General features: G+C 41.9%; 1 protein-coding gene across 1 annotated transcript in view; it reads right to left on the bottom strand.

Moving 5' to 3' along the window:
* The window catches only part of Asah2 (N-acylsphingosine amidohydrolase 2), a 94,129-nt gene that overhangs the window by 58,191 nt on the left and 13,373 nt on the right, over positions 1-22,565 (bottom strand). The window contains exons 2-3 of the mRNA XM_005352140.3: positions 4,728-4,844; positions 1,336-1,467 (exon numbers count right to left, since the gene is read on the bottom strand). Of these exons, the coding sequence (XP_005352197.1) occupies positions 1,336-1,462 (127 nt within the window). The 5' untranslated portion in view covers positions 1,463-1,467; positions 4,728-4,844. The remainder of the gene's footprint in view (positions 1-1,335; positions 1,468-4,727; positions 4,845-22,565) is intronic.

The following is a 22,565-nucleotide window of genomic DNA, read 5'->3' on the forward strand; positions in this document are numbered from 1 at the left end:
GGGAGGCTGGGAGGAGGCGGAAATTTTTTTTTCTCAATAAAAAAAAAAAGAAAAAAAACCTATATCTCAAAAGTAAATTAAATATTTACCCCAAAATATATTGAAAACTTATATTAAAATGCATGAACTGGAAAAAAAAGAATTTTGTGAAAATAGATGAAAAAATTATATAGAATTCTTATTAAACTGCACCACCAAACCATTATACCACAGTGTGTGTGCAAGAGGGTGCACGTGCTCGCGCGCACGCGCGCACACACACACACACACCAAGAAAAGAGTAGCCATTTATGAGAATATGCTGTGGCTTCTAATAACCCCGGAGTCTCCATCTCACTAATTTTAGGAACCATTTTGACTGAGCAATGGTAAGTCTTGGGATGATTTCATTTCTAGTTGTCCAGGAGTCGGCTTTGCCCACCACTGCAACAGAGAACCCTACTCCTTTGTGTTTGCAGAGAATCTGCAGTGCCAAGATGTGGTAAGGAGGACACTGCAAACAAAGAAGAGGCTACAACTGAGGACACTAGAGAAAACTTATGGCTCCTTTGCCACTTTACCTGAGGCCACCTCTCTCTCTCTCTCTCTCTCTCTCTCTCTCTCTCTCTCTCTCTCTCTCTCTCTCTCTCTCTCTCTCTAATGTGATCAAAACATTAAGCCCTCATCAATCTTCTCTATTCAGTTAATAGCCATGTATCTTTGCCCTGAAATAGAGGCCCCACCAATGGCCCAATGATAATATTACCTGGAAATGCAGCCTACGTTACATTCAGGAACCAAACTTGCTTCCTACATTGCAGCAAGAAAATCAGGCACTATCTAAACAAAACAATTTCTATCGCCTCTCAAAATCTTAGGCGAGTTAATCTAATATGATGGCATGCTAAGGTGCACCTTGTAGGCAGAACGACCGATCAGCACTTGTAGGGATTGAGGCTGACAACCTGCCTTCATTGTTTTAGGATGGCTTGATTGGTTTCTACTTTGCTCCCAGTAGAAGAGTACGCCAACCAACAGGCAGGTAAAGATTGAAGGCCTAGCAGCAAAAGGTGGACTTACTAGACTCAGAAGGACTTTGAACTATGAGTACATCAACAGAAAAGCTAGGAGGACTTGTGTATCTGTTTGTTATCTGGCCATTTGCGGACAAAGGTAAAGGTGATAAAAGCTGCTGTCTTTGCAGAAAACGTAACTCAGTGCAGTGGGAGATGACAGCTCAGGCTGTCACAGGCAGCTGAAGCAGAAAGATACCAATTTAGAGCTTGGTGCCGCCCACCCGTCAAGAAATATCCTACAGGTCTCGGAAGGACATTCAGAAGAGCCCCAAATGCTTGCCTTTGTTGTTTTCGATGGTCCCACTGGTGACGAACAAGAGGGTGAGAAGAGCCACAGTGATGACTGTCATCATTACCAGCAGGAAAATGAGGAATGCCTCCAAGGAGGAGAAGGTACGCTTTGCCATTTCTCCTAAGACAAAACAGAGCAGGAAAAGGAATCACAGATTCACAAGCACGCGCTTCAAGCTGCTGGAGACTACGTGGTCATAGATATCGCTTCCATTTCAGTAGATTAGAACAAGATGCAAGCACAGAACACACTCACCTCTGGCTCCGTGACACAAATCCTTTGAAACCAAGGCCAACACATAAAGTACTCGTTTGAAAAGCCTGGATATACTTTCCAAATCTTTCTCAGCTCACTGATCCTCTTGGTAACAACTCCTACGATTTGACACTGACATCTGAAGAAAAATTCATTTGGCAATACCATACCTCTTTTGTTTGTGGCAAAAAAAAAAAAACCTATGGATTTACACACAAGTGTGCGCTAAGAGTGCTTCTGTCTGTCTGTCTGTAGTGTGACTGATAAGCAACTCACTACTTGAACTCTGCGGGAGGCTGGCTGACTTAGAGCTATGTTTACAGACCAAGTAAAATCATCTTGTCCAGGGCCTAGAGAGGTGGCTCCATGCTTAAGAGTATTGGCTGCTCTTCCAGAAGACCCAGGTTTGATTGTGAGCAGCCACACAGGGGTCCACAACCATCTGCAACTCTAGTCCCAGGTCATCTGAGATCCTCTTGTGGTTTCTCAGGGCACTAGACATGAAAGTAATACAGACATACTTGCATTCCAAACAGTTAGACACATAATAAAATAATGTAGACTATTTATTGATTTATGGAAACAGTGTCTTTTTGTAGACCAGGCTGGCCTTGAACTCACAGAGATTTACTTGCCTCTGCCTCCCCAAGTATTGAGATTAAAGGAGTGTACTACCACTCCCAGATAAATTTATTTAAAAAAATAATAAAGAAAAAGAAGCATGATCTTGTCCAGATGGAGGTGAAACCCACTACGTTACTGTTCAAACTCTGTCGTCACCTTCACTTACATCCTGGTGCAGAAAAGGAGATTGGTGGCTCAAGCCAGGAATTAGTAAAAAATCTCTTTCAGTGATCAAAAGATGTCTCATAACTTTAACTCCTGTTTTCCAGAAAAGTACCACTTTACCATCTCCTTTACAATATTTCAGAAGAATTTATCATCACCCAAAGTGACCTTGGGAGTGAGAATCCTCTACAATATGAGAAGAAATAAGACCTGGTGTTTTAAAACTAATTTCTGAAGTCTAGCCATGAGGTTGAAGTCTCTTACTTTCCCCTTACAGGGAAACCTTACATACTCAGCCACAGATACATGGTGATCATTTTAGGATCCATGTTATAGAATTCCATAAAATGAGATGTTATACTGTCTGCATTGCTCCCGAGATGGAATTAAGTGTGCAATGATTTTCTTTATTACTACGTGTCACACAGTAAAGGCGGCATCCCTCTCGGGGTTGGCTGTTAGAGGGTTATTACAAACCAGGGTGAGATTTTTTGGAGCAGTTGTTCATTAAATTTGGGAGGGGGTTGATTTGTTTATTTTATATGTGTGAGGGTTTTGCCATCATATTTGCATGTGTAACACACATGTGCCTGGTCCTCAAGTAGGTCACAAGTCAAATTCCTCAGAAGGGACATTAAGGATGGCTGTGAGCCACTATACGGGTGCTAGAAACTGAGTCAAGGGCTTCTGCAAAAGCAAACAGCACTCTAATCAGTGAGCCATCTCCAGCCGGAACCTGTTTGCTTAACCTGTGCTTTAGGAAGCTCAAGCAGTCATATGGGGTTGAACTTCCAGGACTTGGCCTCCAAAGCAGCAGCTTCTGGCTAAGACACTGGTCACGTAAGAGTTTCTCTTGTTGTTTTAAAATGACAAGATAGCTGCATTCAGATAAGCTAAACGATATCATTGTCAGATTCTGTTAAGATAGAAGTTACACTTAATAAATCCGGAAGTTGGCATTTCACCCAAATATAGTTCCAAAATATGGCAGCAGCTGCTGCCTTCAGGTGTGCCAGGTCCTCTCTCCCTGTTAATCCCTACCCAAGGGCCTGAGCCACCTAATCGCTTCCTGGTTTCTTTACTTATTGAATTGTGTAATCCTTGGGCTTCAAGGTAAAAAATCAACTGAAAAGCAGAAATTTCTGGGTTGGAGAGAGCAAGGAAATGACAGAAAGACAGGAACGCGTTTTCTTATTATTTCTTATTTTCTCCTTCTTTCATTGTGACTATGCTCATCCTCAATACCAATGTCAGAGGCACCTCCATTCTAGGACAAGACTAGTTAGGTCTGTGCCTTGGTCCCAATCCCCCTCATCAGTCTTGAGAATCAGGAAACACTTCTAAAACATACTTCTGGACCTCTTTACTTAAGGAGATTTGCCAATCACTAGATGCTATTTCAGTAACAGATTTTAAGCCCATTATATTTAATACTTGCTTACAGCATTTTTTTAAAAAAATATTTTAATAAATACTTAATATATTTGAGTAATATATAATAATGGATAATATATATTTACATAGCTAACATATAACAAATAATATAAATGATATATCTATAAAATGAATAAGATAAATATAAAAATTTAAATAACTGTTTAAAAAGCTATTTCTAGGTGCTTCTTCTGTATCCAGATGAGGAACAACTGGGCATCTCAACCCTAGAGCATCAGAATGTAGACTGTATATATAAATGTGGTCACAGCTTGCCTGTGAAACACAGATAATGTGTGTGTGTTTGTGTTTATGTGTCCCTGTGCGTGTGTGTTGGATTTACTCTATCAACCCTCTACACAAAGCAAGAACTCACTTGCTCTAGGCTTAACTGGCTCTTGAGTGCTTTACCCCCTAAGCTTCCCCACTCTGTTTATCTCCCACGAATGTGCTAACACATCCCATTCTTTTTCAACTATGTCAGCTGACTTTACCACCCCCTTCCAGGACATAAACTTTGTAGTACCCCTGTTTACTTCCAGCATTGATTAATAAAGTCTCATATCAAACATGAAGGCAGCTGTCTTGTCTGTCTTCAGAATGCAGATATTCCATAAGGCACCACACCTCTCTCACTGCATCTTAAATGAGTCTGGATTTCACAGTGGCTCCCTTGATCGGGCAGAAGCCAGCAAGTGTAGCTATCTGTCATAGCACCGCAAAGATCTGCTTTTCAAGGAGACAACTATGAAAAAATTAACAATTGGGCACAAATGAGCTTTCAAAACTATGCAAACCAGGTGGAGCTTCCAGATGTTACCCAGGTCTTAGGTAATACGATATGAGCTATGATTCCTTTCCATCTCTCCCCATTGAGACAAAAAACCAAAAGTCATTCTTACCTGATTCTGGGAATCAAAGCAGTGTTGACCTCCCAGGAGAGCAAATGGTCATGAAGAATCTTGCTCCTTGTCCCTTGCAGGTTATGAGGCTGATTGCTCAATGCGTTCCCAAATCTACTGAGGAAAGATTCCATAGTCAAGTCCTGGGCCTCATTAGCATACCTGTGGCCGCAGCGGGAGGATGTGAGTGACTAAAGTGCATTGATTACAGAATGCTTACACGCACACTCGCACACTCTCCTGAACCTGCCTGCTTCTGGAGGCAAATGCTGCAGAAGGCCTGTTAGACCGAAGGTCATTTCGATCTTAATGCAACTCTTCCAGTATGACAAGTTCTGACGACAAGAACTGCAACCCACATCGCTGAAAATATTTATCTCCTGTATTTATTCAGCCTGTGAGCTGGAAGAAAATGGAAGTTGTTGGGCATGGGTGTGGGCTACGGGAACCACTGAGGGATATTTATACCTTTTTCAGAACAAAACAGTGATTTTAATGTTTTGGGTTTCAGGCCCTTGCAGCAAAACAGAAAGTCCAAATTAAACAAGAATGTGATTCATAAATAATATAGATATTCAAAATTATGTTGAAAGCAAGGCACAGTACTGTACACCAAGCATTAGAGACCAGTCTGCAGTATGTTCCAAGAGCCTGTCTTAAAATAGTTACCACGACGGTAGTATTATAGAACTGACGAACTGAGAAGTTCCAATGACACCAAATATTAAGTTATCTCAAGTTTGCAATAGCACATGATAAAGATCAAACAGACAGAAGAACAGATGGCAAAATTGAAGTAATTATCTAGTGATTAATGGTAGCTTTTGTTTTCATTCTTTTCATCCCTTGGTGGTTTCTGTAACAGCCCTGTATCACTTTTGTAAAGAAGAAAGGGACTGTTTTTCTTCTCCTTAAATACTGTCTTCTATGCAAGTGGGAAGCTAAACAATGGCCTGTGGCACAGGCTCACCCCCTGTTTGGATTCCCTTTCTTCCTCCTAAATTCAAGGTCTAGGTAGCAGCTTGCAGGCCGTCTGATCCTTTGCAGAGTTAGAAATGACAGAGGTCTCTAGAATTACAAGTAAATGCCTCTAGACAGATCACCAAGTGATGAATCTTAATGCTGTCTGCTACTGCAAAAAGGAACAGTTTAGCTGGGCGGTGGTGGCGCACGCCTTTAATCCCAGCACTCAGGAGGCAGAGGCAGGCGGATCTCTGTGAGTTCGAGACCAGCCTGGTCTACAAGAGCTAGTTCCAGGACAGGCTCCAAATCCACAGAGAAACCCTGTCTCGAAAAACCAAAAAAAAAAAAAAAGGAACAGTTTAAGTAATGGCAGCAAACGAGGGGTTTTTTAGTTGGTGTATTTAGGTTAAAATTCTTTTTTTTTTTTTTTTTTATTTTTCGAGACAGGGTTTCTCTGTAGCTTTTGGTTCCTGGCCTGGAACTAGCTCTTGTAGACCAGGCTGGCCTCGAACTCACGGAGATCCGCCTGCCTCTGCCTCCCCAGTGCTGGGATTAAAGGCGTGCGCCACCACCGCCCTGCTTAGGTTAAAATTCTTAAAGGTAGCTAAGGTAAGCCGCAGGAGGAGAGGGAGGGGAGATGAGATTTCTCAGGAGGAACAGTTCTGCACATATCAGAGCAGGGGCTCCAGAACCTGCCATTGAGATGGGTACTTTCCAGTTACTTCAGGGCACTATGCTCTTTCTTTGGTCTTTGAGTCCTGAAAGATGGCATCTAACTGCTCCAGCATGGATCAAATTCTTAGGGCTACATGGGCCTGCTATGAAGCTTTCTGTCAGCCATCAAGGCAGGTTCAAGCCTGGAGCGCAAAGGAGCCTCAGAATGCAGACTGCTGATAGCTGTAGTTCCCATACAAACTGGAGGGAAATCTGTCCACACCTAAACTGTAGCCATTAACATGGCGCCCGCGCATCACATGTGCACAAGTGCCAGTGGAGGCCAGAAGAGGGTGCCATATTCCGTGGAACTGGGATTACTGGTGAGCAGCCTGCTAAGCACACTGGGAACTGAACTCAAGTCCTTTGGGAAAGCAGCAAGCGCTCTTAACAACTGACCCATCTCTCCAGGTCCCAAATTTTCACAATATGTTACTTATGTCTTTCACTTCTGGGCCTCAACAGGCAAGGTACTGACTTCATATATGCTACATTGACAGTCACAGCCTTTTATTTTTTAAGCAATTTTAAAATAATTAGAAATTGAACTAGTTTAAGAAAGCACCTGTTTCCAATGGCATCCATATTTTCCTTTCTATCATTTCTTGCTCAAGAAACCAAATATCCTTAGAGAGACAGGAATTACATGAACTAAATCTCTATCAAGAAAGTCATCAAGATTATTAGAACTGTGCCAAAAGAACTAAAAAAGTTCCTAATCTAAGACTGATAGTTAGTTTTAAAATAATTTTAGAATGGGAAGAAACAAATACGTCTGAATCTATGATCTCATAATGGTGGTAGGCATTTTCATCTCATATAATATTTTAGATTTTTTGTGATTAACATAATAATTGTTCTTATTTATGAAGTACAATGTAATATTTCAATTCATGTGAACTAATAAAATCAGGACAGCATCTCCACTTCTTTGTCATTACCCTCTGATGGGTCACACAAGCTAATGCTGTAATCCACAGCATTTCATCACTGTGCTGCAGACACAGACATTCAGCATCCTGTCAAACCATCATTTCTCAAAAGACCCTAAGGAACAAATTCTCCTTTCTAATAGCTGATAGCACAAAGAAATAAGGTGGGGGAGGAAAGAAGGAAGGAAGAAAGGAAGAAAGGAGATAATTGAGGGGTGATTTCGGAAATAAAAAAACCTATTCTGTTTGTTTTTTTTTTTTTTCTGTACAAATCTACTCTGGAAGAGTCAAGTAATTGGTAAAAGACATTTCCTCACCATCTAAGAAATGGACAGGACATGAAAAAGACTCAGCACAGAGATCTGGCAAGTCTCTGGGTAATGTTCAAAACTCACTTTCAAAAGTTTTGTCATTAAGTTAAACTTAAATCTGAGTGCTTGCTTTATAGACAACACAAAAACACAAGAGACTGTGTGACAGGACCAATATGCTGAGTCAGCCAGAAAAGGCCAGGCTGCCCGATACTGAACAGTGAGCTGGGTTCTATAAATGCAGATGTGAGGAAAGGAGGGGCAGTAAGAGTGGAAAGAACCCACTAGGGCTGGGGGAGGGAAGGACAAGAAAGCCTTGATGATGATCAGGAGAGATGGAGAAGGAAGGAGAGGGACAGCACAGAGTACCAGAGCCCAAAGAGTCAGAGCAGCATCAGACACCGTAAACACCAAGCCAGCGTCACTTGGAATCTGATTAAGAGAAAGCAGATGTGTGTTTCCCCTGAAGTTCTGAAGCAATTCGGGAAAGCTGAATACTGTCTAGGCATCACAGGCTATTAAAGAGTTTTGTTAAAATGTTAGTATGGTAATGATGTTGTGGTTATGTTTCTGAAGAAATTTTGTTGTGGTTGTTGTCCTGAAATAATTCTGAAACAGAATTGGTTTTTAAGAGAATAGAAGAAAGCAAACAAAAAAAGACTAATTTAGATGGATGGGTGGGTGGGTGGACGGATGCATGGATGGGTGGGAGGACAGGACAGAGGCATGAGAAACAAGCTCTGTTTGATATGCTGGTTGGCAGGGCAGACAGGTTTCAGGTAATAGCAGATGAAACAGAAGGCTTCACTCAGTTTCCATTCCAATCCCAGATGCTGGCCCCGCACCTGCCTATTCTGCCATCACGGATGAGGACCTGCCTGTCAGATGCACTGCCATGAGACTAGAATCAGGACTGAGCCATTTGGAGAGACGCCGGGTCAGGGGCATGAGTCCTGCTGCTTTGTCTCACGGCAACATGACCTTCTAGGAGCTTCCTGGCTGTTTTCTCTTTCCACAACTCTGACCCACGTGCTCTGTCTCTGAGCAGCTAAACTCTAAAGGTTAAACTGGGTCCAAGAGCTCAGCCTCAACCCTTGGTCTTTAGCCTATGCAGAGATTCCAGTGTTATGGCAGCCTTGTGAAAATCCTTTGCTTCTAAGCTCCCTGGGGGAGTCTCTGAAATGCCCCCACTAAAAACAGTCCAAGATCAGCCTCATAAAAGCAAGTGCTGGACCTTTCACTCCTTGAAAAATGTCTGCCTTCTAAGCAGTAGATTCTGTTCACGTCAGACGGTTTCTGGGAACATTTGGAGGAAGCGGTATGTATATGTATGTTCAATATACATACACTGTGTGTGGTATGTGTAGGCAGGAGTCAACTTTGTATGACATTTCTCAGAAATCATCCACTTTGTTTTTTGAGGCAGGGTCTCTTACTGGGACCTGAGGTTCACTGATTGCACTTGGCTGGCCATCAAGCCCCAGGGACCTGCCTATCTCAGTATCTCTAACAGTCTAACAGCAGGTTTCCAGACACAGGGCACCATGCCTAGCTCTTTAAGTGGGTATTGGGGATTCCTCTTGGGTCCTCATGTTTACATAGCATGCGTTTTACTAACTGAGCCGCCTTCCAAGGTACTCTGGGCTGATCTTTAAAATGTAAAGTGATGAGCAGTTTGACACAGTAAACTTTCATAAAATAAATTAATTTTAAATGGGCTGACATTGTAGTACATTACCAGCTCACAGAGACTGCACAGGGATGGGGGAAAAAATTGCTTTGAATCCCAGAAGATTTTAGCTTAACTGTAGATTCACCTTTTCACTTGTATCAGTTTAACCTTGATCTGCAAGAGAAAGCCCTGCTCTTGCAATCTGGAATTTGGATGTCCCATTTAAGGCCACATGCTACACTTATCCTACAATGAGTCTGGGATCACAGTTAGGGACATTCTACCATGCAGTGGGAAGCTCAAGTCCCTGAGCAAAGACCTAATGAGAACCCTAGCACCAGGGAGCAGAAGGTATAGAACATGAAAGAACACACTAACCACCCTAGAAAATTTACCAAGTCAGTGTAGCGCCCTAAAGACACCAGTAGGCACTGAGAAGCCTCTAGCTTTAAATAAATGAGAGAAATGACCAGTGTTGTTGGAGAGTCCCCCCAGCTGACTCCAGCTCTGCCTTGGATGCAAAGGAAAAAGATAAGCGGAGCCATTTGGGGCATGGGAGCGGCTGGGACTTGAATCTGAAGGTTAATATTGGTTTCTTTAAACACTCTGGGATTTATTTTTCCGTCTTAGAACAAGAAAACCTAACAAGAACATATCTTGTTAAAACATCATAGGATAATACAATTTTTTAAAGTTCTTTGCTAATTTTATAACCAAATGTCAGTTGTGACACTGTGTGACTGTCTCGAGTGGTAGCTTCTGTGCCTCTAAACCCCTACGGCATAGTTATCTTTTCTTAGCCCCTGTCTTCTGCTGGGTTCCAAAGATCTCCCTGCTGAGCTTTGAGAAGCTGCCCAGTGAGAGGAGATAAAATTGGAATTGCAAAACCTCCCCACTTCCGCACTTGTGATCAGCCCTGGAGATCTGTATAACCTTTTCCAGAGTGTTTGGAAATTATTCTCTGGTGATTTATCCTTCTCCAAAGCCACAGATAAGAATTTGTTTCCTTTTGTCAGAGACAAATGTGACATGTTTGCCATACAAGATTGCAAAGGCAGATGGGAAGGAAACAGGCAACAGCTGCATTTATCATCATTCCAGAGACAGGGTGACAATATCTTTTCGTTTAACTCTTGCCCACTCTATAAATCTTGGCGGCTTGGCATCCCCTGCTTAGACCGTGGGCCTATGGGAAAAGCGCCACATTGTCTTTTGACAAAACTTGAGAAAAGAGGGAGAGTCAGGAGACAGCCTGACAGTATCCAGAACTGGCTGGACTCAAACAATTTTTCTAAGACACAAAAGCTAAAGGCGAGGCTGAGTGGAGGCTGGTGGAGGGGGATGATGGCTTCCCATGTACTGAGCGGAGTAAGACCTGGGGATAAGATGCACCTGGTGAGAAACCCCCACTTCCCTGCCTAGAGCACACCCATCTACAGCCATGCACAGAGCCCTTGCCGCCCACATTAGATTCATCAAGAAGCAAAAGGTAGTGGGAGCCTGGCAACATCTGTATTTGTCACCACCTGACAAGAAGCAACTTGAGGGATTTGTTTTGGCTCCCAGGATGAGGGTACAGTATCTTAGCAAGGGAGCCATGGGGGCAGGGCCAGCTGGAAGAAACAGCAGCCAGTGAGAGAAATGGCAACACTCACCAGGCCGGTTCCTGTTTTCTCCCTGGTTCAGTCTGGCCCCGAGTCCCTGGCATGACGCTGCCTATGCAGGGTGGGTCTCCTTCCTGAATTAATCCTCTTTAGAAAGTTCCTTACAGAGATGCCCAAAGGTGCACTTCAATAATGCCCTAAGAATTTTTTTTTATTGAATTCAGCTGACCATCAAAGTTAGTCACCCAGCTCCTATTTGGGAACCACATGCCACTTCTCAAATTCTCTCCTGGTGTGGCCGTTCCTCTACATTCCAAGGAGATTCCTATAAAAACCTCGGACAAGGGAGGAAAATATTCTTGCTTATATGGGTCTCCTAGAGAGATCTTGCCTGCAGAGGGACTAATCCCTGCAGATTTCTCATGCATTTGCCGTGGTGGTAATGGCAAGATGGCATGTAACACTCCAAGGCTGAAGAGGCTCAAGAGGTACAGCTGAGGAAATCAGAGGGTCATTATCTGACACTTGTCTACCACTAAGCTCCTCTGTTAGCCAGAAACCGAGGTGGACCTTGAATCTGGAGAAACTGAGACTACAGTTGGAGTTACCTACCTAAGTTGGGTGCCTGCGTGTTTAGGGGCCACATCAGTCTATGAGTCAGAGCAAGGGAACCAGACAGGAATCAGGAGCCTGAAGAGGCCGAAGGCAGGATCCATCTCAGATGTCAGAGCCAAGAAGGAGCCAGGGAAGATCTAAGCTGGTAGCTTATGAAGCACAGATATGGGGTGCTGAGCTTCAGCCCCAAGTCTCCTACATAACTCCATTTTGTGGGTCAGTAGATTAGAGATTTGCATGGGCTGGGCTGACTTACCTAACCAAAACAAGACAGACAATAATTAAAACAGTCATAGCCCGTGGATACCTTACGTGTAGACATTTGCAAAGCTGTAGGACAAGGAGAGACACCTTTAAAACTCACTGTAAAATGAACGTAGTGAGCTTTTAGTACACGCTAGGCACTGTTCCAAGAACAGTATTCAAATTACCCCCATCGAGTGCCCCAGAACTCTGGGAGGATAATATTATTCCTATACTTGTTGATATTTAAATTGAAAAATCAAATAAAGAACAACAAAACTATCACAGGGAGAATAAGTAACTGAAGGTCATTATAGCCAAACTAGATTCTGAGGACAAGCTTAGCTGTCCTTGGTCCTCTTGTGAGCTCTCAGTGTCACCATGCAATATGAGCATGTGCCTTACGCTATTAATAGATATGAGAATCTCAGAGTAACAATAAGCTACTGAACACAATGTAATCCAACTTCCAAAGCTACTATCAGAAGAAATCAAACATTTAGACTCTGAGGTTCCAAGAAGAGGTGGGGATTCCGAGGTCATCTAAGTCATACAGTTAACACCAAGAGGCAAACTGAAGTTCCTTGCGTGTGGTCACCGTGGTAATGTGCCGAGCTCACTCAAATCTGGTTCTCCATCCCTTCGTGGACATATAGCAAAAGAATGCTTTTCCCTCTGGCGGTTACAGGCCAAGGGGCTTGGTTGTGGGTGTCAGCGACATATGTCACTTCTAGACTGAAGCGAATGGCAATGATATTTGAAGAATGTGTGAGTTCCATCTAGTTTCTCCTTCTACATCGCTGCAAAACTGAATTGCAGTGCATCCCAGGAGCCAGGTCTCAGGTGGAAGAAACAAGCCTCAGAGACTCACCGGGTCAGGTATACGCTTTTCATAATAAGAAATTAACATTTCCATGTTAGGCAACTAAGGAACGGACTTGCTACTACACCGAACCTCTTGTCTGTCTTAATGCAATCATACTGCCTGTGGATGAAGATGGTTCCTCAGGATTCCTCGTCTCGGCTCAACTATACACCTTTGCAAATGTCATTCCGTTTATCAAACACCTCCAATAAAATGGTTATCCGTTTAGCTCAAGAGGTATCAAAATTTCTCTAACTCAACATAACAGTTGATGAAGCCTTAACTGTAACACATAGTTAAGAACAGGAAGTAAAGATAAAAGATCTGCAGCTCACAGAAATTCACAGGGAAAAATATCAAAGTTCTATCGTCTGAGAGAGGCTCTGGGGCTTATTCATAGCATGGGACTTTTGAACTGCTTAAGTGTACCCAAGCGTTTTTATTCTGATGATAGACAGCTAGTACAACAACCAGTATTTAGGGAAATGGGTCTTGGTGGCAAGAGAAAAAAGCTGAAAGAGACTCAAAATGACTCAGCCTGGAACTATAACCAATTGTTGGAGTGGCAATCCATGGTTTGGTTTGTCTTATTTCTGTTTGTCAAGACAGGGTTCTCTGTGTAGGCCTGCCTCTCCTGGAACCTGCCCTGTAAACCAGGCTGGCCTCAGATTCAGAGATCCACCTGCCTCTGCCTCCCGAGTGCTGGAATTAAAGTGGGTGCTAATTCCTGTCATTTTTTTTCTGAGCTCTAAAATACCCTCATTGGGAAACACATTCCTCCAGAATACATGTCCCCACCCACCCCCACTTTAGGCTTTATAAGAAAGAAGTAAATATGCTAAAGCTATTGAAAATGCAAAGACAACAGCAGCAGAACTAACTACACTAATGTATTTCAAGACACTATAAATGTTTGCTAGGGGGAAATTTAGAGAAAACTTTTAGTTTTCATTCCATTTCATCATATTAAATTTCTCCTGTAATAATCACACGCTACTTTTGTGGCACAAAAGGAAACTTTGCAGGGATGAATTCAGGTATTTCTCAAGGAGGCTGATGAAATCCACTCTCCTTAGGCATAAGATAAGGCCACCATCTACTGTAATGCATCGTGGGGCAAACACAGCCAGCTCAGTTCTGATAAAAATCAGTTCCTGTATTTCTCCTCAGATCCTTCAGACTGGGTTCATCTCAGATTGCATCATGGTTGAGCTCCTCAGCCTGTGGACTAAGGTCATGGGGCTTTGGGAAGTAAATTGAGTCAGAGCTAGTGAGGCAGGGTACTACGTGTTTAATTTACTGGGCTAATCAGAGAGCAGGCAAGCTGTCATGCCCAGGTGGAATAACCCTTATATGTACCATAATGATACAAATTCTTTGGAATTGGATAATTATACTGGTATTTCCATAAGAGATTTGATAAATCTAGTTTGCCAGGGGCTGTTACCAAGTTGCCAATCCTGTTGATTTTGCAAATGAGTACATGGAACTGAAGATATGATCTGAAACCAGAATATTTCCCATTCTGATGTGTCAGTTCGAGGGTTAAACTATTCAAATTTTTACTCAGATCTTCCCAGTGCCAGCTCTGCCCAGTCAGAGTAGATAGATGCCAGAATAAACAATGGGAAGGTTGGTATTCCTGCTTAGGGCAAACCAGCCTGGCTGAGCTTCTCTTTAGAGATGCGGGATTTGCAATGGCAGAGGGGAGGCTTCATGCAAGACCCAACCATTGAGATAGAAACCTTAGACATAGAAAGAATAGTGAAAGCCCCAACATTTTCAAACCTTTCACTCTTGTCTCATGATGCTTAAAATGTGTTTTATTTCATCAAAATGGAGACAGCAGCAGTTTTACAAGGTATGTTGAGAGTGCCACTGAAGGAGACAACATCAGAAAGCTGGCATGAGTGCCCGCCGCCCTGCCAGCACTCGTGGGTAAGGATGCCTTCAGCCAGCCATGGCTTCGGCCATCATGCAACTAAGTTACTCGATTTTAAAAATCTTGCTCCAGTTTAGTCAGATGAAGGGCTGAGTTATCCTTGAAAATCCTTTGAATGAAAAGAGAAAACTGAGAGTTTGTAGAGGGCCCGGGGCATTAGCGATGCTTGGGGAGGCCAGGGCTGCCGGCATCACTCTCGTAATGAAAGGGAAGTAAATAAGTGGACACACTCATCAGCCACCTTTCTTTGAAGCAGTGTGTGAGAGACTACAGAGTCTGTAAAAGAACCACAATGGGCACTGAGGGTACTATGAGGATAACGGACTGTTGCAGCTGGACAGTGTGGCCCTATCCGAGGGGCAGAGTCACCACTTGTCAGTGCCACGAGGAAGCTCAGACCCAGTATTGATTGTTAATGAGACATAAGTACCATAAGTCAAGATCCAACTTCTTGACGTTTAAATGGTAAGTAAAGAATTTGGAGAGGAAAATAAAACAAAAGAAGTTAGTTCATCATGGTTCAAGACAATTCAGTGGAAGAAAAAAAATGATCATACACAGTCTGTGGTAGTGAATGCCTTCAACTCCAGCACTTGGGATGCAGAAGCAGGTGGATCTCTGAGTTCAAGACCAGTCTAATCTACAGAGTGAGTTCCAGGGTAGCCAGGAACTCACTGTCAAACCTGAAATAAAACACTGTCCATTGATATCTCTCAACTCCAATGATCTCAATTCACCAATAAAAGCCACAGACTAACATTATGGATACAAAAACAGAAACCCATCCTGCTACATCACCCAAAAAACAATTATGGTATCAAGGATAGACATCACCTTGGGGTTAAAGGATAAAAAATGATATCCCAAGCAAATAGACCTTAGAAGCAAGTTGATGCAGTCATTTTAATATCTGACAAAGTAGAATTCAAACTAAAATTAATTAGAAGAGTAGGGAAGGATACTAGATATTAATCAAAGGAAAAATCTATTAATTGCAAGAGGACATTGCAATTCTTAACATCTATGCATCAAACAAAAAAGCACTTGAGCTCATAAAAGAAATGCAGCTAAACTAAAATCATATTTTGACCCTCATACACTAACAGTGGGAGACTTTAATACCCTACTGTTGGGTATTAAATACCAATGCACAGAAAAAAAGCAAAGAGAAAGCTGCTGGGGCTAACTATTGTTATAAATCAAATGGACTTAAGAGATACTTGCAAACATTTCTCCCAAACACAAAAGAACATACCTTCTTCTCAGCACCTCATGGAACTTTAAAAATGACCGTTTATTCAGACACAAAACAAGCCTCAACAAATACTAGAAAACTGTAATAACACCCTGAATCCTATCTGACCATCACTGATTCAAACTGGATATTAACCCAACAGAAACAACAGAAAGTTAACAAACTTATTAAAACTGAACAAGTTACTACCGAATGAAAAATGAGTGAAGATAGAAATTAAGAATGAAAATAAAAACTTTCTAGAGTTGAATGACAAAGAACACACAACATATTCAAACTTGTGGGACACAATGAAGGTAAATCTAAGAGACAAGTTCATAGCACTAAATGCCTAAATAAAAAATTAGAGAACTCTCATACTAGCAATTTAACAGCACATCTGAAAGCTCTAGAACAAAAAGAAAAAAAAATCATACCCAAAAAAGAATAGATAAAAAAAGATATAATCAAACTCAGGGCTAAAATCAAGAAAACAGAAACAAACAAAAAACAAAACAAACACAAACAAAAACAAAGAATCAATGAAATGAGTTGGTTCTTTGAGAAAATCGGCAAGATTGACAAACCCTTCTCCAAACTAACTAAAAGGCAGAGAGAGAATATACAAATTACCAAAATCAGAATTCTATCAAACTTTCAAAAAGTTAATACCAATACACCTCAAATTGTTCCATAAAACAGGAACAAAAGATATGCAAATGTACTTCCGCTCCTTCTTTGTAACTATGAGGTCAACTGGGGAGCGGCTGCCTTCAGGATACATGATCTAGGGAAGCTACACTGTCTAAACAACAAAAAGCTAATGATTTGATGTCTCAGAGTGTTAAAGCAATTTGAGTTTGTTCCCTCATCTGTAAAATGGGCAACAGTATCTGCTAAACATTGCTATGAGGGACTCAGTGTCTTGGTGCCAACCCAAGGCATACCTAGCTCTTCCCCACTTCTCCTCTAAGCCTTTCCTTCCATTCCTTTGCCACCCCTCTGACCTGTAGAACCACTCTCTTCCAATGACCTCCAGCCCCTACACTAGGCTGGCAGTCAGGCAGGCTACCTTCATCCTCCCTCTTACTCTTTATTCGGGTCTCTCCAGATTTACTCTCAGCCCTGGTGCAACCTGCCTGTCTAAGCCCCTCTTCCCAGCCCACCTCCACCTCTTTGGGATTCAGCCTCTTGGTTTGGATCTAGTTCTTTCTCACTGCTTCTTTCGGCTTTCTAGCCTATCTCCATTCCTTTGTGACTCCCCGGCAACCCACAGAACAGTTCTCCACCAGGGACCCCACATCTGCCACACTTGGCTAAAACCCAGAATCATTCAGTCTCTAGTAGGAACCCCACAGCCACCACATTTGCCTGGGACTCAGAAGGGACAATAGCATCCCCAAAACAGAAAACCCATCTAACATAAACAAGACCAGAAATCCACACCTAGAAACACTCCAAACATTATAACTCAAGATACCCAAATATCACTGCAGAAGCAAAAGCATGACCAACCAAGACAATATGCCTCTGCTAGAAGCCATATTGTAATAGGCTCTGAGAAAGACAATTTATCTGAAGTACAAGAGAAGGACTTCAAAATGACAAACATGAATATGTTCAAAGAATATATGAATAAATTCCACAATCAAAACACAGGCAGTTGAATAAAATAATAGAAACATGCAAGATGTGAAAGTAGACTTAACAGAGAAACAAAATAACTAAAGAAAATCCAAACAGAGATAAAATTGGAAATGAAAAACATAGGCTGTCAAACCAAAAACTACACAGAGAGATATTGGAGTTTAAAAATATGTCATAAATTACTGGGCATGGTGGCTCACACCTTAATACCGGCACTCAGGAGGCAGAGTCAGGCAGATCTCTGTAAATTCAAGACCAGTCTGATCTATAGAACAAGTTCCAGGACAGCCAGGTCTTTTACATAGAGAAACACTGTCCCTGGGGGTCAGGAAAAAGGGAGTCATAAATCATATGGACCTGACAGACATCTCCAGAACATTACACCCAAACACTAAAGATTATACTTTCTTCTCAGAAGCCAAAGGAACTTTCTCTAATTATTAGGATATAAAGCAAGTCTCAAGGCATATATGGGTCCTATCTGACTGTTGTAGACCAAAGCTAAACATCAACAACAATTGAAAGGGTAGAAAGTATACAAATTCACAGAAGCTGAACAGCTAGTTCACTGTTGAATGAGAATCAGGCCAAGATAGAAATCAAGAAGGAAATAAAGAACTTCTTATAATTGAATGAAAATGAATACAGAACATGCCAAACTTAGGGGACACAATGAAGGCAGTTCTAAGAGGAAAGCTGGTAGCATGAGTGCCCACATTGAAACAACAACAATAACCTGGAAAAGCTCATTGATCAGAATGAATGGCACACTTGAAAACTCTAGGAGAGCAACAAGAAATAACAGCCATGCCCCAAGCCCAGGATTACTTGGCTAACATAAAACAAACTCAGTTGTATTTTTGTCAAATATCTGTCTCATTTTGCTTTGTGCATTTTTATGTTATTATTGGCCTTTTGCTTATATTTGACAAGGTAAAGGAGAGAATATAGGGAGGGGCAACTAACATATATGAAAAGTCATATAGATGCCTAATATGATAGATAGTTCCTAAATATAAGCATATATAAAAGAAATTTAAATGGAGACAATGCCCCAACTAGTCATCCTATGCCAACAAGTAAAACCTCCAGTGCCAAGAACAGGTTACATTTTATTGAGTCATTAGCCAAAGGGGTCTCATAGACAAACAACAAATGCCACACGCTCTTGTCAAGACTATTGGTTACTCTCCATAATCTGATGGGTAAGACCCTATTGCTGAAGACGCAATTTATTTATGTCATTGAATATGGAGTATCAAGCTGGTGCCCAACTAGAAGCTCCACCTTTACTGACTAGTGTTCATGGCACTGGAAAGTACTTTATTTACTACTGGAGGAGAAAAGCTATCAGCTACAAACCTTATGATCTGCCTGCAAGCCATGCTGGTGCAATAGTGGCACAAACACTGTAGGATTAACCACCATGTGTTTATTGGATTTAAATACTCCAGGGAATAACACCCATGCCAGATACTGTTAGTGTCACTAAAACCTGAGACTACATAGGTTGTTGACCCTAGGGCAAAAGCTAATACTATTTTCTGCTAAAGGAGCATAGCAAAAAAAAAAAAATGACTCCTAATGGCATATTGCTATACTTATAGATTATAACACTATGTAACCCTCATCAAAGGAGTTTCTTCTTGCAATGGATGGAAAGTAACACAGGCAGTGTGCACTGAGGAGTGGCCCTCAATTTGGAGCACTGAGCCCTAAATGGGATGCCTTTAGTAAGCCCTTTCCCTCAAGGCTCAGGGGTCTACGCAGAAGAAGAGAGGGAAAGGTTGTAAGAGCTAGGCAGAGGTGGTGGTCACACCAAGAAAATATTGTCTTCCAGACACAACAGGACCGACACACAGATGAACTCACAGAGACTGAGAGCACACATAGGACCTGCACAGGTTCAAACCAGACAGAATCCCAGCACTGAGAAGGGGAAGTAGTCCCAGCCCTAAGCAGCTTTTTGCAATTGATACCTACTAGGAAAGGGAGAATCCATTTTCTCCACTGGAGCATTTCTGAGTATGTCCACCATATTCCAGGCCAGTCCTCTTGTCCATAAGTTGGCCAATACAAAACAGACTCTGTGTTTTGTTTTTGTTTTTGTTTAAGACTGTGCTTGAGAAATAGTTTCTGAGTAACTAAATGACTTAAGTGGTACAAAGTTTGTTTTGTTTTGATTTCTTTTTGGTGGGGTTTGTTTATTGTTGTTAGTTTGTTTTGATTTCGTTTTTTTTTTTTTTTGGTTTTTTTTTTTTTAGGAGTTTGGTGGGGTTGTTTTGGAGAAAGTGGAAAGAACACAAAGTTGTATAGACAGGAAGGTAGAGAGGATCTGGGAGGAGTTGGAGAAAGAAAGAATATGATTGAATATATTTTATGAAAAACATTTAGACAAAAAATTAATTAACTAATAAAAAGATTGCTATGAGGGCTGCATGAGAAATATATGTCAAATGAACTCAGTTCTTAAATACAACAGCTTCAGTCTCACAGAATGAAGGTCTCATTCTTTCTGGACTTTAAAGTCTGGTTCTCAGACTTTCCAAGAGGAAATGTCCCCTTAGTTGAATATATCTGGACCAGATAAGAAACATTAAAGAACCATGGATTGAAAAAAAAAATGACATAAAGAAAATTCTCATTGGCTTTCCTTGTCACTAAGGGGATTCTAGTCACAGAGCAGAGTAGTTCACACTCAGGCCCCGTGTATATGACATTGGGAAAATGAACTTTGGCAACTGCCCTTTCACCAGAGAGCACAACAGGAAAGAAAAACAACGTATACGTGCTGGAAGTGAAACCCAGGCCGTGTCTTACGTGTCCAAAGCATTATCTCTGCCTTAGAGCTACACTTCCACCCCAACCTGACTAACTCCTTATACTTCTTGTATTTACACAGGATGGAACAGGTGCCTGGGACGGACTCGGTACCATCTACAAGGCCGCCCACCTCTTAAGCATATATTAGTGGTTTCTTTAGCACAAACTCAGATGTCAAAGCTGCCCTTGGAGTTGGAGGAGGATACATAATTTTTTCATATATTTTTCGTTTCAATGCAGTACCATCATAAAGATGAATTTGTATGATTCAATTAATAGGTCTACAAGCATGAACACCTAGGAAGTAGATTGCTGTGGAAAGATGGAAAGATGAGCTGACCATAACTGTTCCTGTCTTCAAAGCCTTAGAGTCATCTTAGAAAAAATAATAAAGTTTTGGCTTATTGCAATGTTCTGTTAAAAGCTCAAAGTAATTTTTGAATTAAGACTATGTTTTCTCCTGGTGTTTTAAAACAACACATCATTTCTCTATCCAAAATTTTTTGCAACAAATACTGCTAGGCAACTGATAAATTTTGAAGCCAGATCTTAAGGAATAAAACTCTTTGATGTACAACATCTGTCAGCTTCTGTGATATAGACTTCAAGCATTGCTGATTTCCAGTAACCAAAAGATAGTTCTCAAAAGTCAGCTCTGAGCAGGTCTGTATAGGAACTGGCTCCAACGAACCATTTTGAGCTGTCTCCAACACGTCCTTGTTGGCAACTCACCTAGGAGCTATCTTTCAAACGCAGTCTCAGGGAACAATATACCCTTGAAGCCAGGAACACACGGCGGTCCAGGGTTCGAGACTTGATCCCTCTGTGGCTATAGAAGTTATCCAAAGAATGTAGTTGGCTTTGATTTGTACGAAAATTGTGGTGTGAGACTTTTCTTTAAGGCTTCTGCTCTTCCCGGATCAGACCAGCCTGGCAATCAATTAAGAAATGTTGGTAACGACGATAATAATATAGGTCAAAGATGGTTCCCGGAGATTTGCCAAGGCCCTCGGTGATGTCACTTCTTGGTCAAGTTCCAAGAGCGCCTATCTGATTCTCTGTCAGGAGTACATCATTGACGGTGCCCTCTGTGGCTGCATTGCCTTCCATGTTATTGAAACTGAATCTATTCATAGATGTGAAGAAGCTACCGCCTTGAAAAACAGGTATAGCTGTTATCAGGGCCAACTTCTAAGAGGAATCTGATACAAAGTCCCCCACAGAGAATGTCAAGATGGCTGAGGAGCATGCATGAAGCATCACGAACATAGAGACCCTTGATGCAGGCAGAGGGGATGTCAGGGATCCTTTCTCTCTCCAGAATATTCCCGCAGATGTAAATGGTGAAATTGGAAATGAATAATTGGCGATATCACACCCATTTCCCCCTGATTCGGTGAAGCTCCTCCTGCCTGTGGGCTGGTTCAGATCAGCTTACATTGTTTCCTTCCTTTCCACCTGGATTGGCTCTGGAGGCTTGCTATCTTCCCCCACCTCTCTCATGTCTTGTGGACAAACAGGTACTTCTGTCTCTGGTTAGGAGTGAAGAGACTGGAAAAACCTCACTGCAGAAAGACCTCGGATGACCTGCCAGAGGCAGCTCCTGGAATCTGTTTAACCAGAGGCAAAGTTTCCAAGGCTGCCCCTCATGGGACACTGTTTCCTGTGACAGTTTCCTGTGATGAGGAAGGGCCACATCTTTCTGAATCCTTCTAACAAGAAACCACTTCACAGAATCCAGGAAGAAACACAGGGAAAATGTGTGGTAAACCACACAGATGTTGTCTCTTGCACGCTGAGGCCCCTGACAGTTCGTTGCTTAAGCCACAGCTTTCTTTTAACTTCTGTGTGCTTACCCATACTGATGCTTAACTATTGATGAGTCTGTCTCCAGGAGACAATTTGGCATCCTATTCTCTAGTCTCAGAACCATCCCAGAGGTTAGTATACAGGATCGCATGCCTTCCAAATGAAGCAACTAAAGTTTGGGGGGGTTCAAAAGCTAACAAACTGAAAACATCGGATATGAACTCCTATCGTTTGTATCTTTTCACTCCAACTGCTGTGATACATGATGAGGCCTCAAAGGAAGGTCCAGGGACAGTGTTGGGTGAAGAAAATGGCCTGGAAGTTGCATCTTGGTGACCCGAGTAAGAAGAGTCCACATAGGAAAGAATAGTTTATTGCCAAGACAGAATGGGGGGAACTTTGAAATTTCACAAAAGAACCACTGGAAAGTGTCAGGGAAAAAAAGACAGACAGACAGACAGACA

The sequence above is a fragment of the Microtus ochrogaster genome, chromosome 8 (assembly GCF_000317375.1).
Source record: "Microtus ochrogaster isolate Prairie Vole_2 chromosome 8, MicOch1.0, whole genome shotgun sequence".
NCBI classification, from domain to species: Eukaryota; Metazoa; Chordata; class Mammalia; order Rodentia; family Cricetidae; genus Microtus; species Microtus ochrogaster.